Source organism: Coturnix japonica, chromosome 14 (assembly GCF_001577835.2).
Source record: "Coturnix japonica isolate 7356 chromosome 14, Coturnix japonica 2.1, whole genome shotgun sequence".
NCBI lineage: Eukaryota > Metazoa > Chordata > Aves > Galliformes > Phasianidae > Coturnix > Coturnix japonica.
This window is the reverse complement of record NC_029529.1, coordinates 6783965-6810881: the sequence shown is the minus strand read 5'-3', so window position 1 is coordinate 6810881 and position 26917 is coordinate 6783965. Positions and strand designations below refer to the sequence as shown.

The following is a 26917-nucleotide window of genomic DNA, read 5'->3' as shown; positions in this document are numbered from 1 at the left end:
GGTATATGGCAACCAGTGGGTTATTGGCACTGCAGTGGGTTATTGGCATTGCAGTGGGTTATTGGGCACCCAGTGGTTATGGGCATTGCAGTGGGTTGATTGGCACCCAGTGGGTTATTGGCAATTGCATGGGTTATTGGCACCAGTGGGTTATTGCACTGCAGTGGGTTTATTGCATTGCAGTGGGTTATTGGCACCCAGCTGGGTTATGGCCATTTGCAGTGGGTTATATGGCACCGAGTGGGTTATTGGCACCGCATGGTTATTGGGCACTGCAGTTGGGTTATTGACATTCGCAGTGGGTTTATTGGCATTGCAGTGGTTTATTGGCATTGCAGTGGGTTAATTGTGGCATTGCAGTGGTTATTGGCATTGCAGTGGGTTGTTGGCATTGCAGTGGGTTATTGGCACCGCAGTGGGTTATTGGCATTGCAGTGGGTTATTGGCACCGCAGTGGGTTATTGGCACTGCAGTGGGTTATTGGCATTGCAGTGGGTTATTGGCACCCAGTGGGTTATTGGCATTGCAGTGGGTTATTGGCATTGCAGTGGGTTATCGGCACCGCAGTGGGTTATTGGCACGGCTGGGGCAGGAACTGGCAGCGGGGTGATTCCTACACGGGAGAACTAATGGACACTGCCAGCCCTCCGGGGCGACAGGAGAGCGAGCTGAAGGGGAGCTATAAGAAAGGTGGGTCTGTGCGTCAGGACAAGGGGAAACGGTTTTAAAAGGGATGTAAACTTCAATTGGATGTAAAGAAGCTGTTTGCAGAGAGGGGGGTGAGGAATGGCACAGGGTGCACGGAAAGGTGGTGGTGCCTGCAGACACCCATGGTCAGGCTGGATGGGGCTCTGAGCACTGATGAAGCTGTGGGTGTCCCCGCTCAGTGCGGGGCTGAAGCTGCTGCAGGGATCACGCAATGGGATTTATCCATCTCCTCCCTCTCCCTGTGGGCTGTGAGCAGCTTTTCACACTGCCACACTTCACTATGTGCAGGGAATTCATGCTCGATGTGTTTTTCCACACAGCCTGTTGTGATGCTTCCACGTGACAACGTTTGGCTTATAAAATACATTTCCACACTGACCCAAGAATGTGACACTTCTTTATTGTGCAGAATCCACCCATTTTTGTTGGCATATTCTTCAGTTTCTTCCCCCCTCTGCCACCAAGGTGCCATATCACCAGGTGGATGTGATTGTACCCAGCCTCCTTGATGATTCTTTTCCCTCACCAGCCATAACGTGGAACACGAGCTGGTAAAGAGAACGTCAGCAACAAACCGCATGCACTAAGGCTGGAGAGTTCACTGCAGCCTAACATCATTTGGTGAGAAAAGTAACTTTACATTCTCATCCCCTAATGTGATCATTCTGGAGCAGAATAGAACACCAAAGGAAAACAGCCATGAACAGAGCAAAAACCATCTGGGGCAGCTCTGGCCGTGAGCTTCTCATGCCTTCTCCCTTCAGGCATGCACGGCTCCACCCTGCTGAAAGTCAAATGAGGACAGTTCTGTTGTAGCTTCCCTTTCCCAATAAGGAAAGCTGTTTCTTTTAGGACAGAGTTGATGGCCCTGGCTGGCCAACATATTCTGTGCTTTGCTATTTGCTGGAACCTTGGGTACTGCAGTTGTGTCAATGGCTACAGGCCAGCTGGGTGCATCGTGGCAGAGAGCTGGCACAGGTGTGGAGGTGAGCCCAGGTCAGTGATGCTTCAGAGGACAGGATAAAGTAACCAGGTGTAAGGAATGTTAACAGTGCTGAGCATTTGAGATCTTCAGTGGTGACTTTTTAAACCCTGGCAGAGGCCACCTTAACAGAGACAATAAAACAGGTTTCAATTAAAGCAGAAGGGTTGGGTCAGCCTGCTGGAAAGAAGAATAGATTGAGAAATATGTGATGCTCTGTGTTGTTATGCATCCCTCAGCACACTGCAGCTGCACTGCACAAGTAGTTGTGGGAATGCGTGTCTGAAACTTCTCCAGTTGCAGTCTCGTCCTCTCCCAAGCTTGCATCCCTTGATTTGGCAGCCACCTCCTCCTACCCCCCCATATCATCAGCCCATTTTCCTGCTGCCCTCCACGGTCGTTGACCAAGCAATCCCAGTGAAGTGCACTATGTGGTGTTGAAACCTTGAAGGGACACCATGGCAACAAAGCACAGACAACCCTCCCTGACCAAGCACAGCACTGCTTCCCACATCTCCAGAGATGGCTGACATTAAGCTAACAGGGCAAAATAGTATTTGTGTGTGGCACTATAAAGACTAGAGTATCTGACTTGGAGATCTCCCATGAATGCCAAAAGCTGTCTGGTCTGGTGACCAAGGAAGCCTTCGATAGTCCCTCAACAAGCGGCTTTTGCAAGGGCTACGAAGATCGTGGACAGGAGGAAGTGAACATTTTTGGAAGCTGAAGTCAATTAGAAAGCTGCCTGCAGTACAGATGCAGCACAAGGAACACTTCTAACTTGGTATTTTTTCCACTTAGGTAGAAAAAGTGGCAAGACTGGAATTTTCACAGGGATATCAGCCTCAACTCACACAAGCTGGTTTCAGCTCTTGCTTTTCTGCCAAAAGAGTCGTACCATCTGGGATGGCCTGATTTCCAAATGCTTGAAGCAACGCTGCTGGAGCAACAGTCCTACGGTTCAGAGCTGAAGAAAGGACTGTACAGTCACCTAGGAGGCATGAGGATTCTCGCTTTGGCATCAAGAATAGAAGCAAAGGCATTCATTCTGTGGCACAGCCATTACAAACTAGCTACATTGCAAACATTTGCTAGTGAAAGTCACCAGCTCAGGTGCAGAAAGCAGATGCTGTTTCACACCGTGCTTAATGCACTGATGTAGTACGCCTGCAAGTCACAGAACAAGAGACTGTGGCTCATAATGCACAGGCACGACAGGAACCTCACTCTGGTCTCAAGTTTGATTTAAAAAGTCACAACATTAAGATACTTGAACAACTTAAAAGACTTTAATTTATGCACAGTAAAAATACAAACAAACCAGACAGCGGTTTTACATTTGATTATCGACAGTTTTCTACACGTTAGTACTTGTGTTGCTGTTTGCTATACAAAGTATAGCAGCACTTTGCACTAGATACAACAGCTGAAGGCTCCAGGGCTGCTGATCTCTCAGCTGTAAGAAAACTCACTGGCTGAGATAAAGTTGTGCACATAAGCAAAGTGAAAAAATGAATGTGTTTACTACTTTCCATTGGCTGATGGATATTGAACCATTTCTAAGAAAGCAAGGCTCCATCACCTCTAAATGTGACTTGGAAAGACAAATGCTGTAACTCTGAATGTTTCCTCTCCCCCATCCTTCTTTCCCTCTAGCTTTTATTCTTGAGCAGAGAGGCATTGTTTTGTATGGAACATCTCTTCAGTCAGCTCGGTCAGCTGTCCTGGCTCCGTCCCCTCTCAGCTTCTTGTGCTCCCACAGCCAGGCAGCATGAGAAGCAGAAGGCCTTGACTCAATGTAAGCACTGCTCAGTAAATACTAAAACACTGGTGTGTTATCAGTGTAGCCCTACGTGAGCTACCACTAACAAAATGATCTTTGTCACAGCCAAAACCAGGACACAGGCAAAGCATTTAAAGACAGCTTTCAAAGCATATAAAGACAGCCTAAAGCCAATCACAGGATGATAGAAGATATCCTGGCCCTACAGGACAGAATCACAGCCCATGTGGAGAAAAGGAACCTCAACAAACAGGCCTATGCATTAGCAAATACTTTTATGAAGGAAAGAGTTGCCTCTAATGGTAAATACTGCCCACAAAAAGCATGTCAGCCACACAGCACTTATTTTCTAGGATGGAGACTGCTCTAAGCAAACGTGAACCCACTTGACTTTGGGACAGGAACAGAACAGAGATGAAAGACACGCTTTTGGCTGCAGAGTATGTTGTCAACTCTTGCCCAGCTGAAATGAGATGTTGCCTCAGGGAATGGAATCAACTTTCCTAGCTCCAGAACATTTAATGGCACAATTCAGACAACACAGGATGAATTACATTCAGATGAACATGCAAAGGTTAAACAACAAAACACAGCAGCTTGCACAGGGGACTGCTTGGCCCGACCATTAGTGTTCAGGGATGCTCACAGAAGTGTTCAGGAACAGCACAAGGCCATGCCTTGGACTCTTTGGACAATATTCTTCTCTCTGCTCCCAAAATACTTCTGTGTGCCTTTACTGCTTTGAAACATGGTAAATAGGCTACTAGACCTGAGTTAGTGGCAAGAACTTCTGGTAGTAGCTCTTTGTAACATCGATCATGAGTTCCTGGGTGCATTCAGGGAGTTCACCAGAGAAGAGTCCTAGAAGAAGAATATGAGTATGACCATCAACGTTTTTGCAGAAGAAAGCAGAAATAAGCTAAAATTCAACATTCAGAATAATTAGTTTGATTGATCTGTAAGCAAATACCAAGGGAACAGCTAAGGGTTCTTCTCTTATGTAAAGAAATAAAGCAGGATCCATCCCATTGTACCCCTGGGATGGACATCAGACAGCCTGCTGCAGCTAGATCCCATAACAGCTTCTGCTGTTACCTATAAAGCACAATCAGAAGATAAGCAACCACCTGTCACTTGTACAATGAGACCTTGAGAGCAGACAGACAGACAGATGAGCTGGAACTACATATTTATATACCTCAGTCTAACGTACCTACCTTCCTCTTTACATCATTACAAGCAGCTCAACTTACTACAGCTGAGCTACTAAAACACCTGGGAAAACAGAAACCACCAAAGGAGTGCTCCCTCTCCCAGAGTCCAGTTCAATTCTCCATGCCTGAAAGACTGTTGCTTACCATACAGGATGATCACAGCTGGCATACACATTGGCATCCCAAACATACCATTATTATACATAAACATATACCACCTACCTAACATACACTACAGCAGTGAGATTCACAAGTTAAAGCTGTTACTTTAGAGTTCGCCAAGTGTCCTGTACCTTCATTCCTACAGGCTAAATGCCAGCAGGAGTCTTTGTCACAGCAATCTTGTTTCAAAATAAGAATATCCATTTTAACCACGTTTATGTACAAGGAGAATTAGAGGCAGCATACCTGGGCAGCCTGAGAAGACTGTGAAAGGTGGGACTACTGTTTCAGGAGGTAGTACCGTGTTGTCTAAGATTTTGCAGCAGTCTTTTAAAACACACCTACGACCCTAAAACAAAGATTAGGAGGAAAAAAAGGATGAGAAAGGAACATTATACAGTAAGTACGCTTGTTCTTGATGGCTGGCACAGACAACTTTCCACTGCTATTACAAAGTCTTAAAAGACTTGAACCTCCCAAGATGATCAAGAAAAGACTGGGAAAGAGTACTCACAATGACACAGTTCTTGCCTATGTGGACATAGGAGCCAATCTGGGCTGCATTGACAACACAGTCCTCTTCTATGAAGACATGATCACCAATGTGGAGAGGGAAAAAAGCAACCCTGCAACAGGAAAGTCTTTTATTCAGATGGTACAACATATAAACTAAATGGCAACATTATCAGACCCCAAATCACACTGCAAAGTCTCTTGTTTCCAACTGGAATACCAGATGTGGACTTGATGCTATGGAAAACAGAACAGGAACTACTCTTTGCTCAGATAATTCCAAAGGATGGTCAAGATAAGCAACAGGAAAATGCTGCAAACAAGCAAAGATCAAGTGAAACATGTTCATCACCTGCCTATTGTAATAGATCACAGCCTTTCCATATTATGGTCTGAAGGGAACACTGACTCTCCAGATAAAACTGAACGTTTGAGAAAAGGCTTTAAAGGGACATTTACACAAATTATTGACAAAGCAACACAGCCCTCTGCACATGCAAAACTTACGTACATCAATATCTTCTATAAGCATATAGATTTCAACCTCAGCTCCCCTAAAGGAAAGATTTCTCTCACCCTTTGCTAAACTTCTTGAAGGGGGGTCTGATAACACTGCGGCTCTTCACCACACAATGCCGTCCCACTCTTACATTTGCCAGATCTCCACGGATGATGCAGTCATTCATAACTATCGTCTGGGCAAGAAAGTGAAGAGAAATGAGTGAGCTGAAACACCTGCTGCAACACCGGGGGCAGACAACGGGGGGACAGATACAGTCTTCCCCCATAATTCAATGATCTCTAAGGTCCCTTCCAACCCGCACAAGACTATGACTATGATGATGATGATGATCCCAGTGCTTACCTTGCCATTGAGAACGATGTTCTGGCTGCCGCAGAGAACAGACTGCCTGCTCACCTTATTGCCAGAGGCCTGAGGGGGGAAGAGGCAGTCAACAAGCCGAGCTGAGCACAGAGCCCAGCCCAGAGCCAAGCCCAGAGCACGGCCCAGAGACCGGCCCGGCCCAAAGCCCAGCCCAGAGCCCAGAGCCCAGAGCCCAACCCAGGGCCCAGCCCAGGGCCCATAGCCCGGCCCAGAGACCAGACCAGACCAGACCAGACCAGCCCAGAGCCCAGAGCCCAGAGCCGAGCCCAGCCCAGCCCAGCCCAGCCCAGCCCAGCCCAGGGCCCAGAGCCCAACCCAGCCCCCCGCCCCGACCCCGCTCCCCCCCGCACCGTCTCGATGTACTCGGACTTATTGTACAACATCTCGCTCAGCTCCATGGCCGCAGCGCTTCCTTAAAGCCGCTCTGCACTTCCCGTCCGTCACTTCCTGCCGCCACCCGGAGCTTCCGCTGTGCGTTCGGCCAATGGCGGCGCTGTTGCCGTGGACACGGGAGGCGGTAAACATGGCGGAGGCGGCAAACATGGCGGAGGCGGCGGGCGGCGCGGTGCTGAGCGGGGCCGACAAGGAGAAGGTCTGGCCGGGTCGGGTCGGGGTTGATGGGCCGGATCTGAGGCTGAGGTCGCAGTCCCAGCTCTGTTGGTTGTATTTTGCAGCTGCGGGAGAAGCTGGCATTGCTGAGGAGGGAGTACAGCGAGACCGTCAGCCGGCTGCAGGTGATGAGTGGGCTGGGCCGGGAAGGAGGAGTCGGGGGTGTCCGGGGCCGATCCGAGCCCTTACACCGTGTTATGTCCGCAGCGGGCGCAGAGAGCCGAGCGGGCAAAGAGCCACGGCGGGAAGGCGACAGAAGGAGCCCGGCGGCCTGGGACGGGGGAGACCCCGAGGAGCCCCTCAGGTAGGAGCCCCCAGCATTACATCGCAGCCTGCAGCAGCTCCTCCCTCATCTACTGCTCTGACTCTCACTGTACGATCCCAGCCTTTCTCTCTTACCAAACCTGACTGATTTCATTGTGTGATGTTTTCTCTCGGATGCAGCTTTAAACACACGAGATTTCTTCCCGCAGGCTGTGGTGATAACGTATCTCCTGGTGCTGACGGACATAAAATGTGTCGCCTACAGAGTGAAACCTGCTCAGGCCCTGACACAAGGGCGAAAACACCTGTAGTGTTGAAACATAGCTCTGAGTTTTTCAGCAATGGAGTTAGCTTGCAGGACGGCTCACAGGCAGAAAGAACATGGGGTAGCCAGGAGAGTGCTGCCTGTGGACTTTCTGTGCCTGCCACCGAGGAGAAAAAAAGAAGCATGAAGAAGCTGAGGAGGAGGACAAAGATTCTGGTGGCAGAGGGAAAGGAATCAGCGCATGATGTCCATCTCTTCAATGCTGATGTGACGGTGAAAATCCAACCTGCCAGCATGGAGGAACTTCGCTCACCAGTCTTCCGGAGAAGCAGTTTCTCAAACGCTGAGGATGGTGCTCAAATGGAGTCCAGATCAGTGCTCATGGGGAAAAAGGAAGGCAGATTAACTCCTCCAGGTGCAGAGTTTGGAGTTTCACCAGACATGCCTGAAGCTAATAGTATTCCTATGGGAGCGTCTGAGCTGTTCCCGTGTGCTCTGGGGTACAGCAATGATGTCTGTCAGCCCGAGTCCCCAGGTGTCACAGTCACATCTGATAACCAGGAAGCTGCACAGCCATGTTCAGAGAGTGGTGAATCTGTTTCACTCGATGCCAGTGGTAAAAAGGAATCTTTTAGGACAGTAAAAGAAATGGACAGTGCGAGCATGTGTGAAGATCAGGGAGAATTACGTAGGCTTTTGGATTTAATGTCAGAAAATGAAGTGTTGCCCACTGATAGAAGTAACAGTATGATTAATGAGACCGAAATCCATGCAAGAAATCAAAATGATGCTGGTAGTTTAAATGCCTTTCCTTCAGATCTTCCTCTGGATAATGCTGAAAAATCGGTGGAGGATCAGCAGCTTGAAATTCAATCAAGACTTTCTCATCAAGAGGTTACAACTCCTGAAAGTGCACTGAACTCTTGCACAGTGGTTGAAGGACTTCCCTTTCCAGTTGAATACTATGTCAGGACGACTCGACGCATGTCTAATTGCCAGAGGAAAGTGAACCTTGATGCTGTAATTCTCAGCCATCTGGGCAGGAGCAAGAAAGGTCAGAGAAGTAAATGCAAGCAGAAAGATACAAGCTTAGGTCAGTCCTCCCAAGAAACTGCTGAAAATCATTTGGAGTCAGCAGTTGTGCCATCATTCCCTTTCCTTTGTGCAGAAAGTGATCCGGTGAATTCTAGTCCTCAGAAACATCTCACACCCAGTGATAGCAGCACCTCACCTGGATCGAGTTCTCAAAACAGCGTCAGAAGCACAAATCGAGATCAGAGATCACAGAGGAAACAAAAGGGAAAAAGAAAGTCTGCCTGCAAACGCCTTGCAAATGAAACATCACAGGAAGTTATAGACAGTCTGGATCTCGTAATGCCAAGGGAAAGCAGTAGTCTGCTAGCAAATGAGTATCAGAGTGAAAAGGAGAACTGTGAGGCTAATCTTGAAGAATCATCTTTGGATGGGAGACAGTTTTCTGTTGCTGCAGCTCTTGGGTCCGAATTGACAGGTATGATAAAGCCAACAAGTGCTGATCCTCCTGCTGGAAGCCAAGTACTTGGCAAATGCTGCGAGTCTCGTTCAGAACTTGTCCAGAATCCACAGCAGAAAAGTGACTCCCTGAACCCAGGGAAGGAAACTTTTACCAGCCAAACAACTGATCTGGAATGCAACTTAAGTGTGTGTCAATCTGATAAACATCAAGTGAAACATGTTAAGAATCAGCAAGTGCAAAGAGCCTGCAGGGCTGAGCAGCTCCTCACAGTCCCTCTGCGCCGCTCCCTTCGTTGTTCTGTGAGACAGAGAAACAGTCACGTCTCAAAAGGTATTTCATCAAACACATGCACTCCCTAAAGCTTAAGCCAAAGGCCAAGGCAAGGAAACAGCTGTGTGTGTTCATTCACTGCTGTTCAAACCCTGTAGTGTTTTTATTCAGGAAAGTCTAATAGGGTTGGTTTTCTTTTCTTGACAAGTTGTTGGGTTTTTTTTTAGTTTAGATCATGATGGTGCCCAAATTCCTTGTGCAATTCCAGAAGTTTCTGCCTACGGTGACATAGAATGACATAGAATTACATAGAATGAGTTGTGCATGGACAATGAGCAGGGCTGGGAACTTCTTCACCTGCCTTGTCTGCTCAGGTCAATGTTGTGCACACTACCTGATTTTCCAGTAAATGGATATAAATCTCTGTTTCTCCAACTGAATCTGCATATTAATAACTTTTGTGTGTGGGGGAAAAAGAACTGAAACAGAAAGATGAGAATTGCTGTCTGAAAGCCCAGAAATATGTAGGAAAATGAAAACATTGAGAGAAAAACAAAACAAACTGGCCAGGCACTCAATGAGTTTTGGCTGCCTTTGGCAATAGTATTTTAGATGAAGGGTTGATGCAGAGCAATTGTGGAGTGTAGCATCTTTCTGGAAAGTTCCACTTCCATCTGTTCAGATGGATTTATTTTTTTTCAGTGGGTTAGAATGAGACTCTTGATAAGAGATTCTGATTGCTGGTTAATTTATGATATGATATTCTTTCTTGAATTCTAGGTGAGAACAAAAGAGGACCTGGCCTTCAAGTGGATTCAGAGGGTCCTGCTTCTCTCAGCCTTGCTGCTGAAGACCCCAATACGTCCAGTTCTCTCTTTTCCTTTCGCAGTTTCCAGTGGCTGGCCCCCAAGCTGGATATCAAAGACTTTCATCTACCTGATGAGGAATTTGGACTACTAAAACTTGGGAAATATGAATCTTCCCCTGGGAATGACTTGGAGGTTTTTGTTCCTACTGTGTTTGGAGATGGCGTGGCTTCAGAGGATGCACAAACTCCAGAAATAAATACAGAAGAAAAAGAGCTTAAAACTAATCTGCTTTCACCAGTCAAAAATGGGTTGTCTGAGTTACCTCATTTGGAAAGCCCAGCAGCCAAGGTGGAACTTTCTACACATGAATTGCTGTTTACTCCCATGGGGACCGTCTTAACTGGTGCTCCTGCTCAGCATGAGTCGCAGATTTCCTCATCTGTTTTCCCTGTCTTGGGTGCAACTCCAGCTGTTTTACCATCACTGTGCAGTGAGGTCTTCCCCAATACATGTTCTCTTCCTCCTTTGCAAGTGAGTCTGCATTCCTCCAAAGAAGCACCTGCACAGGTCAAGGATAATAGGGAATGCGAAGACTCTGCCATTCCACTGCACTTGGATAGCTGTGGTGCAGGATCTGCTAGGAAGGAGGAGGGGCAAGGTACAACATGTCATTTAGAAGTTGAAAGATGTCCTAATAACAGATCTGATGAGGCTGTGGACTTGGAGAAGCATCAGCAGTCACAGAGCAAACAAGAGGGATCCAGCAGAGCTTCTCCTGAACAGGTAACATGCCAAGTGTACTATGCCAGTAGTCTTGTGAGTGAGTCCTCATCCAAAGTCTCATCTGACTTTTAAGGAAAGACTTCCTTGGATGCCAACCCCGCGTGCTGTCTTCAAGCTGACTTTGTAAATGTGTGAAGGAATAGGGTGCCCATTTTCCCCTGGAAACTATCTGGGCTCTCTTGTCTTTCAGAGGCATGCAAGAGCAAAAGGAGGTGCTCCTATTGCAGCTGTTATCTCTGCTGTGTACAAAGTGAATTCAAAATTCTGCCCAATTCTTGCAGGTGCTGAGTCTGATTTTGAAGTTAAATTATTCTGGTTCTTTTCTTGTTTGTGCAGAAGCAAACTGAAGCAGAACAGGTGACTCCAGTGCTGCTTGATGGCTTGAGAGAAGAGAACTTGCAGTTCATTTCAAAGCTGAAGGTAGGATAACATCAGACAATTGTCTGCTGAGTTAGTAACAGCTCTTTAATAAGAGTTTAACAAAGAATGCAACCAAATGCAAGATGATGAGTTGGAGGGGTAAAAAAAAAAGGAACTAACAAAAAGCACTTTGCCTAATTCAATCAGTTCTGTCTTATGTGATAAAGCGTGCTGAAAAGCTAGATTCCTAAATATGTCATATTGACTGAATTTTGGTGTTACTTTCTGACTAACAAATGTCTGAACACATGGTATATCCAGCTCTGCTCCAGCTCTGGGCTCAGTGGGGCTTTGTTGGTTTGAATGATAAGTGATTTTTGTGAAGGGAGCTGACTGCTTGCTCTTCAGAGGGCACAATCCACCAGGTTTGTTTTTTGTGGTGCCTTACTGGCACTTTACTTGAACATTAACATCTTGAACATTAAATTTTAGCCTCAAATTGTCATTGCGCTGAGTCTCAAGAAGTGTTTTTCTCAATCTGAGCCTCTGTGCTATCACAGCCATCAGAAGAAAACCAGCACTGTTTTGTCTGAGATAGGATTCTTCAAGTTCTTGTGCTGTGGATGTGAGCAGCGTGTGGTGGGAAGCAGCCGGCTGCAGAGAGCTGTGTGTGGTGACTGCCTGTGAGAGCTCAGTTTCCCTGTGGAAACCTCAGGCACTTGACTGCTGGGAGAAGGTCTATACTTGGCAGCTTGGAGAGGTATGGGTACAATCTTTATTTCTAGAACTCAAAACAGCTTTCTTGTATCACTGCGTTAATTCCAAAGAAACAAGGAGCTTGAAGTCTTGGGAGCAAGATTTGTTCTTTAGGTGGTGTTTTTCACTGCATGAAGTAACAGAATGACATACACCAGTGATGAGGAAGGACAGTGTTTTGTATGGTTCCAAGTTATCTGCTGGAACTTGACACTTTATGTACTGGATGGTGGCTGCTCTGTGCTCTTCCTTTTAGATCCCTGGAGACACCTTTTGCCTCATGTCAGTAGGGATTGTTTACTTAGATAAGCAGCAAAAAAATCAGCTGTTCGACTAAGTGTGTTTCTTCAGAGGGGTCTGAGGATTAGGTCTGCCCCATATAGTTTTGTTTGAAACACTCTAGAAAAAGGGAATGCAGTCAAAGGAAGAGGGACATTGTAAGAAACATGGAATTCTTGCTGTGCTCTCCTAGATTCCTGTAATACAGATCATTCCTCTGCCAGACACCTGCAATCTGGTGTGTATAGCATTGGGAAATCTGGAGATTGAAGAAATAAGGTATTGTATTTATTTCTTGCTAGTATTTTGCTCCCCAGATAGCTGCTGCTTAACTCTCCTCTTGTGCAGTAGCTGAAATTTACTCTTAGTAATGTGTCACTATTTCAGTCGCTTTTATATATAGAAAATATAGAAAGAATTTCTAAAAAATGAATTGTAAAGATTTGCTTATTCACCCTGGAGGTGACAGACAGTTTAAGTGTATATTTTCAATATGCTGAGGTGTGTTTGAATGATGCTTCTTTCAGTTGTGATGCATAATTTTCTCCTAATTTAGGCTCTTGCTTTATTCTTCTGAGAATGACTCATTCAAGCAATCACTAGTGAAAAGTGGGAATATAAAAGCTGTTCTTGGGCTGAAGGATGGGAGGCTGGTCAGCAGCAGCACCACCATGCAGGAGCAGCAAGTGGAAATAGTATCAGTTTCAGAGACGGGAAGGTGAGTCTTTTAGTTTTGCGGTGGTCTTGGTACAAAAGTAAGGAATGTAGGGAAGAAGGTTTCTCTTCTTGGAAGTGGGCTGAGTACAGAACCAAGTTACTGTTCTGACTGCCTTTGCTCACTGGTTTGCATCTGCTATTCAGGTGCAAGGACAGACAGACTTTGATGCCTCCTGAAGAAACTGTTCTGGCTTTTGCTGAAGTGGAAGGAGTGAGCGACGCCTTGGTTGGCACCACTGCAGTAAACAGTGTTGCAATTTGGTCAGTACTTCCCTTGCAATTAAATGGCTCAGTTCTGGGTGTAAGCAGTGGCTCTGACAGCTGCAGGGTTTGTCTGTGAAATAATAATTATCAGAGGGCCTGGTGTGGCCCTTTAAGTTCTATGCTGCCAGATAGGTAGCGAATTAACTGTGCTGCTGTAATTCCATTTGCTTTTGTGTCATATTCATCTTTTTCTGTGGCCTCTTGTCATGTTTCAGTTTGCTTTCTATGAAATCAAAACTGTTGTGTAGTGGTACAGTTATGATTAGAAAACCAGACTGAGGATGGAAATGCAGTCAGAATTTGTCTCTTTGCCAACTGCAGGAATCTGAAAACAGGCCAACTCCTGAAGAAGATGCACATTGGCTATTCCTACCCAGCTTCAATCTGCCATCGAGCATATTCTGACTCTGTACGTATGTGAAATATGGTACTCGGTCTATGCATGGACTGCACTAACTGTGGTGGGAACTTGAAGGAGTGAATTGAAATACCATCTCTATTTAGAATCACTGAAGATACTTCAGAAGAAAGCAGGTTAACTAGAACAAATAAGCCACACTGTCTTATTATTGGCTTTCTGCATTGTACTGATAAATAAGAGCGATGCATCAAAGTGCATTGCAAAGCTTAGGCCAGGTGAGCTTCTATGTGGGAAGCAGTAATACTGCTAAGGCCCAGAAATTTTACTTTCAGTGTCCCCTGATCCTACAGCAAGTTTAGCTTTTCCAAGCAGAAAGGTAAGTGCATTAAGTCCATGGGGTCACTGAGCTGTCATTCTGCTGCATTACATCAGCCCTTATCAGTCAGCAGCTGCTTTGCTTTATATCTCATTTGATAAGGAAAGTAAACCACTTGTATTTGATTCAGTAAAAACAATGCATCACTGTCCACAGGGCTTTGATTATAGGGAACGTAGCAATTAATTTTTGGAAAATTCCTGGGAGTTTTTTCCTCTCTTACTGTTATTTTTAGTGATGTCTTTTTTCCTCTGTGTATCAGGGCCTTCTGTTTGTTGTTTTAAGCCATCCCCATGCCAAAGAGAGCGAGTCCTGTGGAAACCCTGCGTTCCGTGTGGTCGCCTTCAACCCAAAAACAGCCAGAAGCACCGGGGTGATGTTTTCCTCCCTCCCTCCTGGACACACAGGAAGGCAAGTACCTTAGGGATGCTGCGTGCTCATCTTCATGGTACCATGGTTCATGTAGTGCTTTTGGAGGAGCACAGCTTTAATGAGCTGAGCAGCAGTGCTGGCACTGAGCCACTTGCCATCCTTCTGCTGATAAGAAAGCTGCCATCCATCACTTCCACTCGCGCTGTGCATTTGTTATAACTCAGTGAGGGTGTTGGCTGCTTCCTGCCTTGCTTCCTGCACAAGGCTGGGAGCTGACCTCTGAGCTCCCTGCGTCACGGCTCAGCGGGGGGCTCTGCTCCCCACAGCTCTGTGTGCAAACAAGTGATTTTCTACATGCTGTGGCTTTCTTTCCCCTCCCCCCCCCCACCAAAGTGATTATGGAAATGCTGTAGCAGGATTCACCAGCCAAACTCTATAGTCAAAAACCTCCTGAGAGAATATCTGCAAATGAGACCGGTGTAATGTGCCTTTGTGATGTTAAGTAGTTTGCCAGGTTTATTTATGTGAAGCAGCTGTTTGCAGTCTGATGACCTTTATTTTCCTGTATCTTGCGTTTTGAAGTGTAATCTATTTAAGACCCAGTGTTGCATCACACTTACATCTGTCACATTTCCTATGTGCATGAGTGGCAGCAGGTTGAGGTCTTGGCTAACAGAACAGTTCTCACGTTCTGCAGACAGGGGAGGATTGCATGAACCTCCTTTTCTTCCAGACGCACTAAAGCTGCAACATTTAACATAACGTGGTTCTCTATAAACCTTAAACACACTTGCAGATTCTCTGGGTGCATTCAAGCTCTGCATTAAAGGCAATGCCGGTGTTTCCTACAGCCCAATGACACACGGTGTCTCCCGCAGGTACCTGGAAGGGGAGGTGAAGGCCGCCTGTGCTGCAGCCGTGCTGAGCTCGGGCTGCATCGCGGTGTGGGACCTGCTGCTGGGCTGCTGCACCGCGCTGCTGCCGCCGGGCTCCGACAGCCGCTGGGCCGTGGTGCGCTGGAGCGCGGCGGGCTCGGGGCTGCTGGCGGGGCAGGAGGACGGCAGCGTGTGTGTGTACCGCTACGTGCAGCACGGCGCTGTCTGACCGGGCCTCGCTCGGGTTTGTTGCTGTTTAATATTAAAGTGGTTCGGTTCGGTTCGGTGCCGCTCTGTGTCTGCGCCGTGCTGGGGTTGGGAGCTACGCGGCCTCCCGCCGCCAGGGGGCGCTGCTCTCCGCTCGCCGCCGCTCTGAGCACACGTGGTTCCGGTGTTGGCGCTGGGGCTGCTGGGTTCAGGTCACCATGGCGGCCCGTGTCCTCTCGGCCTGTGTCCGCCGCTTGTTGCCCCGCTCCATCCCCGCCGCCCTCCCGGTTCCCCGCTCCGCTCTGGGCACGCTCTGTCCCGCCCATCCTCGGGTCCCTCAGCCCTCATTGCTCCGCACGGTGCCGCCGGTGTCGCGGTTGGGCCCTGCGCTGTGCCGCCAATACTCGGAGCTGCCCCCGCTGACGTTGGCCGATATCAAGGAGCGAGTCCTGTACGTGCTGAAACTGTACGACAAGATCGACCCCGAGAAGGTGAACGGGGACGGGGCGGGGAACGGGAACTGACCTGATACGGGTATTAATGTGTGTGTGTGTGTGTGTGCCCACAGCTGACGGCAGAGGCGCATTTCATGAAGGACCTGGGGCTGGACAGCCTGGACCAAGTGGAGATCATCATGGCCATGGAGGATGAGTTCGGTAATGGTGCATTGCGTGCACGGGGTGTTAGTACAGATAGAACAGCCGCTGTGTGCTGGGCTGTGCTTCTGAGCTCATTCACTGCTCCCCATCCCATGCAGTTGGCTCTGTTTGTTCTATAAGTGCTCAACAGCAAACTCAACCCGCGGGGCTTTGGCTCCTGCTTGTCTGCAGTTACCCAAAACATCCCATTTCTGTGTTCTGTGGGAGCCCTCATAGCCCTCATTAGGCACTGATAGCTTCAGTGGTGCTTAGGGACACTGTCTAACTCTGCAGCCCCTGCTGCTTCTGCCTTGCCTTCTACCCACAGTCAGTGTCACATAAGGCAAAGCACAGCCTGAGTCTCATTGTAGGAACAAGATGCTGCAGTGGAAAAGCAGCCTCTGTGTGTTTATTTTATTATTGCAGACATCATCAGACCCAGCAGGAATTGCTTCCTTCAGCCTTGCTCCCATTTCCCTCGTTTTGGGCTCAATCTCTGTGTTTTCTTCCAGGCTTTGAAATTCCTGATGGAGATGCAGAAAAATTGATGTGTCCACAAGAGATTGTAGATTACATCGCGGATAAGAAGGATGTTTATGAATAAAAGCAGTTCTCTAAAGCAGAGTAAGTGTAAACGTGCGTCCACAGGGGTCTCTGTGCCACTGCAAGAGGTGCAGGAATCCACCAGTGTGTTAGTAGATGAACTGACTTTGAGTCCATCCTTCAGAGCTCTTTGGCTGCTCGCAGAGGTGCTGAGCAGCGCTCTCTAGGGGTGGCTGACAGCACAGCTCTGAGCTGCTGCAGCTGCTTTCTCTACAGTCACAGCCTGGGACGGCGGCAGGAAAGGAAACGATCAGGAAAGGGTTTATTCCAGCGGCAGCCTGAGGCACTTGAGGGCTGCAGGGGAAATGAGCGGTGGCCTTAGGGCTGTGTGCAGCTGTAGCACGTTGAGGCAGATTCCTGTTTGTTGCTCTTGTACACGCTTCTCACCTCCCCCCTCCCTCCATCCTCCATGGGGTTGAGGTGTAAAGGGTCAGTGAAGGAGCTGTGCCTGTTTGCAGCTCTATCTGAGCCACGAATGGATGAGAAAAGAAGGGTGTAAGACTTGTGTCACTGTGTATGTGGCTTCTATTGGTGTTCTTTGGTACTTACCACGTCTCTGCCAGACCAGCCTGTTTCGTTCCTTAATGTTGTAGCTTTCAGCTGATGAATTACTGAATGTGTGGATGGTTTTCTTTAACAGGAGGTGTCTACCACTAGGATGGCCTTGATGTCAGTGGGTATAAGCGCACACGCTGCACTGCTGCTGCTTTCATCAGAAAGTTGTACTTGGATACTTGGACGTTGTATTTAAAGCTGTCTGAATGTGTTGTCCTTTGAAAACGAGAGAAAAAAAGGAATAAATATATAAGACCATGGTAGTGTTGATGCCTCTTTTGTTTCACAGTTGCAGCCCATTGGGGCTGGTCTTTAGGGTATGAGATACAGGGGCTTGATATAGGGGCTCGTTGTGCTGTGAGCTGCCAGCTTCAGCTGCACAGCCTGGAGGGCTCCTTGTGTGGCAGACATGAAGAGCTCTAGTACTAGCAGTGCAGCCTCTGCTGCTGAGCTGAGCGCTGTGCTCTCACTGCTCATAGTGCCTATTCTTTCCAATAAGATGCTCTTTTTTTCTACCTTTACTATTTATTTCATCAATGCTGCTAAAAATGAGTCCCGTTTTTTGCTTCTGCTCTCTCAGTGGAACTTAGAGGAGAGCATGGCAATACCTGCTGCTGGAAAGCAAAACCACATCGGTGTGTGGGTAAGCACAGCCCATCATGGGAGGTTTGCTTTCAATCTCACTTGAGACAGGGAAAAGAAAGTAAGAAAAGTTATTTCTGGATGCTGTGCAGTTTTTCTTCTCAGCCAAGAAATGCTTTTCTATGTCAAAGAGGCACTGCTGGGCTGTGGGCCAAGAAGGGTCAGTTGATAACGTGTCTTCCTCTGGCAATCTGGGTGATGGGGTGGTGGAAAACAAGCTCCACATGGAGCCTTAATGTAGGTTGGGTGCTTTGTTTTCAGAGCCTCCTCTGTAGATCCACATTTCACTTTTAAGATTGCCGTGTGTCCCCGGCCCGAGGGTCTCCCACTGCTCCACATTGCCCGTGTTTTGCTTTCATTGAGTGAAAGGCTCTGGCCATCAGAAACAGCTCTTTCCTCTTTAAACGAACTGTGAAATACTCTCTGAACGGGCCGTGCAATGGAAACGGGAGAAATCACTCGTGTCGGCTCTCATTGGGGTGGTACCCGGTCACAGCTCGTGTTGGGGTCGGTGTGTGAGAGCCTTGGCCGGGTCAAGCTGCAGCTGCCGGGAGGGCGGCGACGGGGACCTCGGGTCCTTCCCAGCCCCGGGAGGAGCTGAGCAGCGTCCGAGGGATGTGGCCACGGGCGGGGACGGGCAGCCCCGGGGGAGATCGCGGCTTCGGGTCCCCGTTCGACGCCCGCGGGTGCCGCAGGGCCGGGTTCCGCCCGCAGCCGGGCCCGCCCCATCCCCGCCGCTCCCCGCTGGGCCGGGCCGGGCCGGGGGCTGCGGCTCCGGGCGCCTCCGCCCCGCGACAGCGGGAACGGGCGGGGGCTTCCTGCGCTCCGGAGCCGCCGCCGGCAGCAGCAGCAGCAGCAGCATCATGGAGCGCGTCCCGCGGCTCGTCGCCGCCGCAGGTGAATGAAGGGAGCCCCCAACGGGACCGAGACCCCGCACCGCGACAGGGCGGGAAGGGCTGCGGGGAGCTGCGGTGCCCGGGGCCGTCACCGCGCGGCATCGGCTTCTCTCGGCCGGGCCCGGCGCCCGCAGGGAGCTCAGCTCAGCTCGGGGCAGGGGGCGGGGGCGGCCCCGGGGCAGCCACGTGTGGCGGGAGAGGGTCCGGGACCCCCCGCAGCGCCCGGTGCCCCCCGGCTCCGTCCGCACATTGACGGGCGGCGGCCGCGGCCCCGTTTTCCCCGGGGGATGCGCGTCCCCACCCCGCGCCGGGCGGCGTTTGTCCTCGTGCGCGTCCCCGTGCCGGCACCGCGGGGCGGGGGGTCGGAGGGCGCCGGGCCGAGCGGGTCCTTCCTCCGCGCTCCGTCCCGTCCGTGCGGTGCCCGGGGGCCGCGCAGCTCCGGGGCCGGCAGCGGCAGCGCGGGGCAGCGGCTCCGTTCCGTGCACCGAGACAAAGGCGGCGGGTTCCAGGCGGGCGCCGAGCGATGCCCGCGCTGTTCCCTTGGCAGGAAATGATCCCGGCGCACACACGGTCCCACACCCGCCGCTGCCCCGCGGGAGCTGAGCTCAAAAAGCGGAAAACGCTTCACGCTCGGCTCAGCCCCGCGGCTCCGTGCCCGCAACGTGCGGCCGATTCCTGGCAGCTCCTCGGGCTCGTGCGGGTTTGAGGGCGGCGCCTTCGGGGGCTCGAGGTCGCGGGACGGGCCGAACCCCGACGTGTCCCCGGGGCTGAGCTCGGCGCTGACGCTCGATCCGTTCACCCCGCAGTGCTCGTGGGCTGCTGCGCGCGGCTCTGCCCCGCTCTCGGCGGTGGGACGGGCTCCACGCGGGGCACGGCCGCCCCCTGCGCCCACCCAGGGCAGCGCTGCAGGACAGGTACCGTGCCGCCATGGGGCCCACGGGTCCTTTGCCCGCGGGGTGGCCCCGTTGGCCGGTGCTTTGCCGGAGGGTGCCCGCCGGGCTCCGCATTCCCCAGCGTTCTGCTGCCTCTGCCCACAGATCCGCAGCACGGAGCGGGGTGGCTGCAAACAGAGGCTGAGCTGTTCCCCTTCCCTGGGACCCCACCCGGGACCGCTGAGCCCCCCGGCACCAGCAGCAGCCCCGGGGAGGCTGGGACGGGCCCTGCAGTGCGGGATGGAGTGAGCACCGAGGCGCAAAATTCACTCTCTGCTGGTACCACTGATGCAGCTGCAGACAGAGACAGAACGTCTCCCACACGCCCCGGGGACAGCCCTGCCTGGGGGCTCACAGCGGTCACCGTGGAGCTGAGCACAGCTCCAGCCATCAGCGCTGCCCCCCGGCCTGAGCCCATAGGAAATGAGAAGGCAGAAAGTGCCCCAGCCTCACAGAGGACCCTCTTGCATTCGTTGTCCCATGTAACGGTGTCCAGCAGCACTGGGGGGCAGCGGGGAACCCCCAGCACTATGAGGACAGAGTTCACACAGAGCTGGGGGGGCTCAACCAGCCCCTCGTACCTGAAGCCACAGGGCAGGGGTGCCACCATCCTGCCCAGTGACAGCAGAGCAGGGACCCCCCAGGGCCACACAACAGACAGCCCTATGCCAGGGACGAGTGGGACGCTGCCTTTTGTGGGGGGGATGCAGAATCTGCAGAGCTCCCCTGGGGAACTAGGACGGATGCATCAAGTGCTGGCAGGGACAGGACCAGCAGGAGAGTCCCACCCATTGCAGGGGACAACCATGGCCTGGCTGGGTCCTCATGCCACCTCCCACCCCTCTATGCTGTCCCCAGGGGTTGGTGGCCGTGGAGGACTGATATGGCATCCCAGGGGCCCTGGGGCCAGCACGGCCCTACTGCCCATGGAGTCACATCTACCTCCTGACCACAGCACCACAGCCACTGCCACAGGGGTGATGTCCCCTGGCCTTGAGGGAGCCCCAGACCTGACCACAGAGGTGTTGGTGCTGCCCAGCACTCAGGGTCCCCCTGGGCCCAACCGTGACCCCATGAACCAAACCTGGCATATCTCAGCCTTGCCAAGGGAAGCCCCAACCTCACCAGGCCCACAGCTCTCCCTGGGGCTCAGCCCCACTGCAGACACCCCCCCAGTAGCGTCCCCAGGGCATGAACATGCTGTGAGCCCTCAGGTCCCGGTGTGGGCAGGTGATGCTGAACCTTGGGCAGTGACTGCACCACTGAGCACAACCCTTCCCGCAGCCCCCAGCTCCCCACTGCAGCCAGCCCTGACCCAGCCCTCATCGTCTCCACTGCTGCTTAGCTTTGCCATTAGCTCTATCAGCAGCATCACCACCACCACCAGCATCACCACCACTGTTGCCAGCACAGCCACAGCCACAGCCACCAGCACGGATACTGCCACCAGCCCCACATTGCTCAGGGATGAGAGGACAGCCCTGCCGGAGCCCAGCACTGCTGCATGTCAGGGGGCTGTGGAGGAGCTGACGCGGGGGCCCCGTGTGGTGCCAGGCTCCCCCCATCAGCCCACAGACCCCCCCAGAGATGCAGAGTCGCCCCAGCCACAAAGCAGCCCCACGGAGCGGCCCCACGCCGGCCCCACGTGTGTGACACCAAACCCGGCGGCAGCAGGAAGGGCCACCCCGGTGTTCATCACGGAGGATCAACCGCCGCTGCTGCGAGGTGGGCCGCGGGGTGACCCTCCCGGAGCCGCCGGTGCGGGGGGTGGTGGCGATGCTGAGCTTCCTCCCGTCCCCGCAGCGTCCCTCCTGCGCGTGCCCTGCGAGCTGGCGCTGGACATGACCTTCGTGCCCGCCCTGCGCGACCCGACGTCCCACGAGCGCCACGTGCTGCTGAGCGGCTTCAACCGGACGGTGAGCGTGGGGCCGCCCAGCGGGTTGGAGGGTGGCTCGGGGACGGTCCCGAACGGCTCCCGTGGCTCCCACGCAGGTGACGGCCCGGCTGGCGGCGGTGCCCGGCTTCGTGCGCCTCGAGGTGACGGCCGTCAGGTAGGGACGGCCCCGCGGTGCCCGGCGATACCGCGTTGGTGCGGGGAGTTTTGGGGCGCAGCCGCAGTGCCGTGTCCCGCAGGGAGGGCAGAGCCCGTCGGGTGGAGCTGCGCTACGACGCGCTGTTCGCGGCCGAGCTCGTGCGGGCGGCGGCGCTGGGCGCGCTCCTGGACGCGGCGCTGCGCTCCGGCGGAACGACGGCGGTGGGCACAGCCCGAGTCGTGCGGCACGAGGCGCGCGGTGAGTGCGGGCGGGGGGCGCGGGGCCCGGCGGCCGTCGGGGGGTGTGAAGCGGCACCGCCCCCCCGTCCTCTGTCCCGTTCTCCCCGCAGCTCCGGAGCCCTGCGCCGCGCTGTTCTCCTGCCCCGACGGCTTCGCCTGCGTCGTGGGATCAGACGGGAACGCCACGTGCACGTCCCTCTGCCACCGCGACTACTGCCGCAACCACGGCGTGTGCGCGCATCCCCGCGGCCGCGGCCCGTTGTGCCGGTGGGTGCCTCCCCGCCCTCCCTCCTTCCCCGTCGCCCCGCGTGTTCTCCGCTCAGCGCCCCGCATCCCCACGCAGGTGCCCCGCGGGCAGCGACGTTTGGTTCGTGGGGCTGCGCTGCGAGCGGCGGGTGACGCTGTCGGGGCTGCTGGGCGCGGCCGCGGGCGCTCTGCTCGGCGTCGTCCTCCTGGGGGTCGCCGTCGGGGCCGCCGTGGTCCGCAGGTTCCGGGCGCTGCTGCGGGAGGCGCGGGCCGAGCAAGGCCGCAGCAGGTGGGTGCGGGCGGGGCGGGGAGCGGGGCCGAACGAACGGCCCCTGGGGACGGACGGTGCCCCGGAGCTCCGCAGCGCTCACCGCCCGCAGCTACCGCCGCTTCTGCCGCCCGGACGAGGCCGCGGTCCCGCACTGGGCGCGCTCGTGGCCGGGCTCGGGCAGTTCGCTGGACAACCCCGCCTTCAGCCGCTCCGAGGAGCTCCTGCACCTGCACCTCCCGGACGACGGCTGCTGCTGCCGCCGGGACCCGCTCGGCGCCGCGCGGTGTCCGGAGCCGCCCGCCCGTGGGCACGGGTACGTGCGGGGCTGCGGGACGGGGAGCTGCGGGGCCGAGCTCAGCACCACGCGGGATCTCAAGTCCGGCGGCGCAGAGACCTTGTGCGGCACGGAGCGGGGAGGGGTGGTTTCCTCCTATGTAAAGAGCGGTGCAGAAAGGCTCGGAGCTGCAGCGGGAATACGGGCTTGTAATTTACTCTAGTGGTTATAATGCAATAAGGGAGCGGGAAGCTCCCAGCTGCTCCCCCAGTACCCCCAGTACCTTTGGCACCGCCACTCTCAGAACAGCTCCATCCGGCTGCAGCTCCAGCACAACGGCCCAGGGCTCCATCACTGTCCCAAGGGCCCTGGGGTTGCTGTGCCGGGTAGATATCTTGACCCCCTTCCAGCTCTATTCTGATTCACTCCCAGTGTGTTTTGCCACCAGCTTCCAGTACGGCTGGGACACGAGCTGCAGCAGCGTGAACGAGCCCATGGTGGACTCAGGCAAAGCCAGTGACATCTCGGTGTCCAGCTGGCCCGTGGAGCCCAGCCCCTGGGCGCCCTTCTCCCTCCTGCAGCAGCTCTCCAGGCAGCAACTGGTGAGTGTCAGGCCAAAGCTGGGGGGCACAGGGGTCACATCAACCCATCCAAAATAGGGGATATAGGTAGAGCCCCCCCCTTTCAGCCCCCTTCTCTCCCAGCATCCAGGCAGGCGGCCGCGCTCCTTCTGCGATGGGATGGAGCTGTCCACACTGGAGCGGAGTTGGACGGCCTGAGCGCTACAGAGTGAAGCACGGCACCAAGCATCAGCTTTAAAACCAACCACATTTTATTTCCACGTAACAAGCTCAGTGAAAGAAGTCCAAACACTTTGACAATACAATCAACGCGGGTGTGATGTCAGTTCCACTCGATGCGGAGTCCTGAAAGATTATCAGGCAACGGTTTCACCGGGGTCAGAGCAGACTCGGGAGCCAGCGTGGGCTGGGACAGCGTCGTTCATAAGCGAGTAGGTACAGAGAAGTGTCCAATAACACACAATGCTGGCATCCAACAGAGTTAATGACTTACATCCGGCAGTTTGAAAGTAAAGGCTAAACAGACTGTTGAAGTCACATCATACTATGTACATACATGGTCTGCCCTATAGCCATTTCAGAACAAGCTAAAGCCACTGTGAAGTGAAATACAAAGTAAGCGCTGCTGCATCGTTTGTCACGATTAATGTAAATGAGGTATAAATTTAAACACCAGTACGTTTTAAGCATTAAAAGTTTATTTTCCAAAATGCTCTCCTTATTTGCAAGTGTCCTCTTGAGCATCTGCTGGGCACAAATGGTGGGGGGGGGGCAGTGGAAGCTTATGGAGGGAGGGCAACGGGGTTGATTCCAAAGGTGCTCAAATAGAAAAGGAAAAGCAAGCTGCAGGTTTCTGCACTTAAAGATTCTCAGCTCCCAGCAGGTGCTGAGGGAGAGTTTTGCGAGGATAAAAACACAGATTTGTTCATTAAAATTAAACAAAGGAAAAGAAATCGGGAGGCTAAAAGAAAAATTGGACCTATGGGGATACAGAGCTATATGGTGCGATACCTTCGTCGTATAGAAAACAGCCTACAAATAAAGTCACAAAAAATAGACAGTTATATGCTGAGCAGCCAAAAACATCATGATTTATTCATATCTGGAGAAACTTCATAATTCAAACACAACCAAACTGTACATTTTACAATCACATTCTATTTGTAAACAGTTAAAAGCCACTGACTTCTTTTGCATCTTGGGACACAAACAGTTAGAATCAAGGCAATGAAATGATGGCGATTTCTGCACTGTTAAAAGGTTCTGTTTCTTTTTTACCCTTGCCTAGTCTGGAACGCGCCGACTAAACAAGCATCCATAACACCTTGTGTGGCAAAGAGATGGAACTCGTTTCAACTTATTTGCGAGAGAACTTTTCGAACATTTAAAACTTGGTATAACAACAAACGATTCTGTAAGCCCAATCGCTTGGTTACAGTAATGCATAGTTAACTCAGTTCGGCTTTAAGGTACGACAGTTCAACGTTAACACAGTCACAGGAGCAGAAAACAGCCACTCTGGATGGGATTACAAAAAAGGATCGTAGAGCTACGGATCATTAGCAAACCACCAGCACTCACTAAGGAAAAAAGGACAGCGTCAGAAAGCAGGACGTCCACAACTCCAGCTCGAAGCGTGTTGTTGTTGTTGTTGTTTTTTTGGCAGAGAGAAAAGTCTTACAGAGCAATAATAAGGATCATCAGTGCGAAAAGTTGAGTTTTTTTGTCTTTTTTTTTTTTTTTTTTTGTCTTTTTTTAATGTTTTTTTTTCCTATAAGAAACTACAAGGAGTTTTGACTGGGGAAACTGGTTTTTCCTGAGAGCCATGCTCTTTGATTTAGGAGACAGGACTAGAAAACAAAAGGACATGGCCAAACACTGTTGGTTATTCCCAGAGATAGAAAGCATCTTTTTTTTTTTTTATTATTATTATTATTTATTTTCATTCTCCATTTTTTTTTCTTTTTTTTCTTTTTTTTTTCTTTTTTTGTCTTTTTACAAATGTTTTAAAAGGATGGAAGAGTAAACATTTCTTTTAGTTTTTCTTCTCCAAAAACAAAAACAAACCCCCTCCCCCCCCCCCCCCCCAAAAAAAAGAAAAGCAAAACAAAAAAAAAAACACCTCACAACGATTCTGTAAACAAGGAGGGTTCCCCAATAAGGGCAAACCCCCAAAACAAAATTGAAAGCCTATTGAAAGTGCAGGACCCGCCCTGGCTTGCAGGCTGGGTTGCAAAGTCACAGCTGTGGCCACAGTTTTTTTTTTACTTCTATGTTTTAAAACTGCAGAGCTAAATTCTTTAGTTTTTATACATGAAAAAAAAAAAAAACAAACCCCCCCGAAACAAACAAACAAACAACTGGTGCAATACTTTCATTCGTAATCCTAAAGTCAGCATCGTCACTTGATCTTGAAACGCCACGATACCACGATAAGGTAGGCATACATCAAGGCATAGTAGAGAGCGCACACTGTTTGTTAAGAACATCCTTGAGTAAACATTTACACGTGAACTGCTGCCTCCCCGGTATTGCCGATTGGACGGAGAGGGCATCATTCAGTGCAAAGGTAAAATAAAAACAACCCAAAAAAGCTCAATATTCCAACATTACCAGCAAAACAGGAAAAAAAAAAGAGAGAGAAGGAATTCCAAGGATAAACATGATGAATATACACAAATGAGCTCATTCCAAGCAGTTTTATATGGATAGCACTATCTGGAAGTGTAAATATATACTATTTTTTTTTTTTTTCACATTATAATATTGGCCTGCATGATTCAAGTATTCAAACTGATATGTTTTGGGCTAAAACAAAGTGGAAAATGTGCAGAAAGTAACTGTTTCCACAGGTGACCCCCTTGGCTGTAGGTGAAAAGTCCAAATTAGTGCTGCTTTGTTACATTTTGAGGTCACAGTTTATTAGTTGAAAAAAGTAAAAGGTTACATGGACTCTCCACCTCCACCTAGGTGGTCAACAGAAAGGAAAGCGTTGATGGGGGATGGGCTGCTAATTCCCCTGGTGTCATTGCTGCTCGGGGTGCCCCACAGGCTTGTGGAATAGTTGGGGCTCCCCCAAAGTGAAGTGCCATGAAGGTCTCCACTGCTAGTTCCCGACAGCCCAGCACCATTCCAGTGATTTAGATCATTACGGTTTGAGAACGAATGGGAACCATCAATGGATCCGAGTCGGTTCTGGCTGGATCCAAGAGATTGCCAGCCAGGAGACGGAGTCAGAGACTGGCCTTGTGCAAAGAAGCGACTAATCTCCTCTTCACTGGCAAACTCAGCAAGAATAGTAGTGTTCCCTAAAACACACCTGCAGAAGGATGACAAGAGCACATTTTAAAGAGGTTCTCTCTGCCTTCACCTCTTCATTAACCAAGCACTCCCAACACCCTGGCATTAGCCCATCAGATGCTAAGCCGCCACTGTGAATCCTCACATCCCTGCACACAAAACGTATTCCAACCCCAGCAAAACATTTACAACCACTTAAAATTTAGACTAAGAAAAGGAAAAACAAAACTTACATGTGCAGAGATTTTTGTGCCTTCACTACCTCTTCTTTTGAACTGTAACGGACCAAAGCATTACCATGTGGGAGGTTAAGGTGGAATGTTATTAGTGGACCGTGCTGCATGCACAGAGTACGCAGGGTTGAGCCATCGATCTAAGGGTGAAACAAAGGCAGAGA

General features: G+C 51.3%; 5 protein-coding genes across 12 annotated transcripts in view; 3 read left to right on the top strand and 2 right to left on the bottom strand.

Moving 5' to 3' along the window:
- Window positions 1-1086: 1086 nt before the first annotated feature.
- Window positions 1087-6730, bottom strand: DCTN5 (dynactin subunit 5). Of its 2 annotated transcripts, XM_015876942.2 has the most exons (7): window positions 6599-6729; window positions 6228-6296; window positions 5939-6057; window positions 5364-5475; window positions 5096-5198; window positions 4243-4334; window positions 1087-1814 (listed from the first exon to the last, which is right to left on the bottom strand). In XM_015876942.2, exons 1-7 carry the CDS (start codon window positions 6644-6646, stop codon window positions 1794-1796), a joined length of 564 nt encoding a protein of 187 aa, XP_015732428.1. In that variant the 5' UTR covers window positions 6647-6729; the 3' UTR covers window positions 1087-1793. The 2 variants fall into 2 exon arrangements, with proteins under 2 accessions (XP_015732428.1, XP_015732430.1); XM_015876944.2 differs by lacking the exon at window positions 4243-4334 and having other exon boundaries at window positions 6599-6730.
- PALB2 (partner and localizer of BRCA2) lies at window positions 6718-15385 on the top strand. Its single transcript, XM_015876941.1, has 13 exons — window positions 6718-6840; window positions 6923-6982; window positions 7065-7161; window positions 7331-9211; window positions 9932-10743; window positions 11080-11163; window positions 11702-11863; window positions 12332-12417; window positions 12695-12856; window positions 13000-13116; window positions 13441-13528; window positions 14119-14267; window positions 15107-15385. Exons 1-13 carry the CDS (start codon window positions 6733-6735, stop codon window positions 15330-15332), a joined length of 4032 nt encoding a protein of 1343 aa, XP_015732427.1. The 5' UTR covers window positions 6718-6732; the 3' UTR covers window positions 15333-15385.
- A 97-nt stretch (window positions 15386-15482) lies between these two features.
- On the top strand, window positions 15483-17364 carry NDUFAB1 (NADH:ubiquinone oxidoreductase subunit AB1). The gene is made up of 4 exons (XM_015876945.1): window positions 15483-15801; window positions 15879-15966; window positions 16461-16572; window positions 17192-17364. The coding sequence occupies exons 1-3, from the start codon at window positions 15529-15531 to the stop codon at window positions 16550-16552; spliced, it is 453 nt and encodes a 150-aa protein (XP_015732431.1). The 5' UTR covers window positions 15483-15528; the 3' UTR covers window positions 16553-16572; window positions 17192-17364.
- Window positions 17365-18543: 1179 nt separating this feature from the next.
- Window positions 18544-24814, top strand: LOC107320658 (mucin-5B-like). The gene is made up of 11 exons (XM_015876750.2): window positions 18544-18645; window positions 19451-19558; window positions 19682-21301; window positions 21380-21492; window positions 21569-21627; window positions 21710-21867; window positions 21959-22115; window positions 22192-22383; window positions 22475-22678; window positions 23088-23241; window positions 23344-24814. Exons 1-11 carry the CDS (start codon window positions 18612-18614, stop codon window positions 23416-23418), a joined length of 2874 nt encoding a protein of 957 aa, XP_015732236.1. The 5' UTR covers window positions 18544-18611; the 3' UTR covers window positions 23419-24814.
- Window positions 24815-25581: 767 nt separating this feature from the next.
- TNRC6A (trinucleotide repeat containing adaptor 6A) overlaps window positions 25582-26917 on the bottom strand; it is a 57286-nt gene continuing 55950 nt past the window's right edge. For 6 of the 7 annotated variants that reach the window (XM_015876748.2, XM_032447647.1, XM_032447648.1 and 3 more), the window contains 2 exons: window positions 26754-26893; window positions 25582-26539 (listed from right to left, as the gene is read on the bottom strand). In XM_015876748.2, the coding sequence (XP_015732234.1) occupies window positions 26164-26539; window positions 26754-26893 (516 nt within the window). In that variant the 3' untranslated portion in view covers window positions 25582-26163. The remainder of the gene's footprint in view (window positions 26540-26753; window positions 26894-26917) is intronic. The other variant, XM_032447650.1, reaches the window with a different exon arrangement.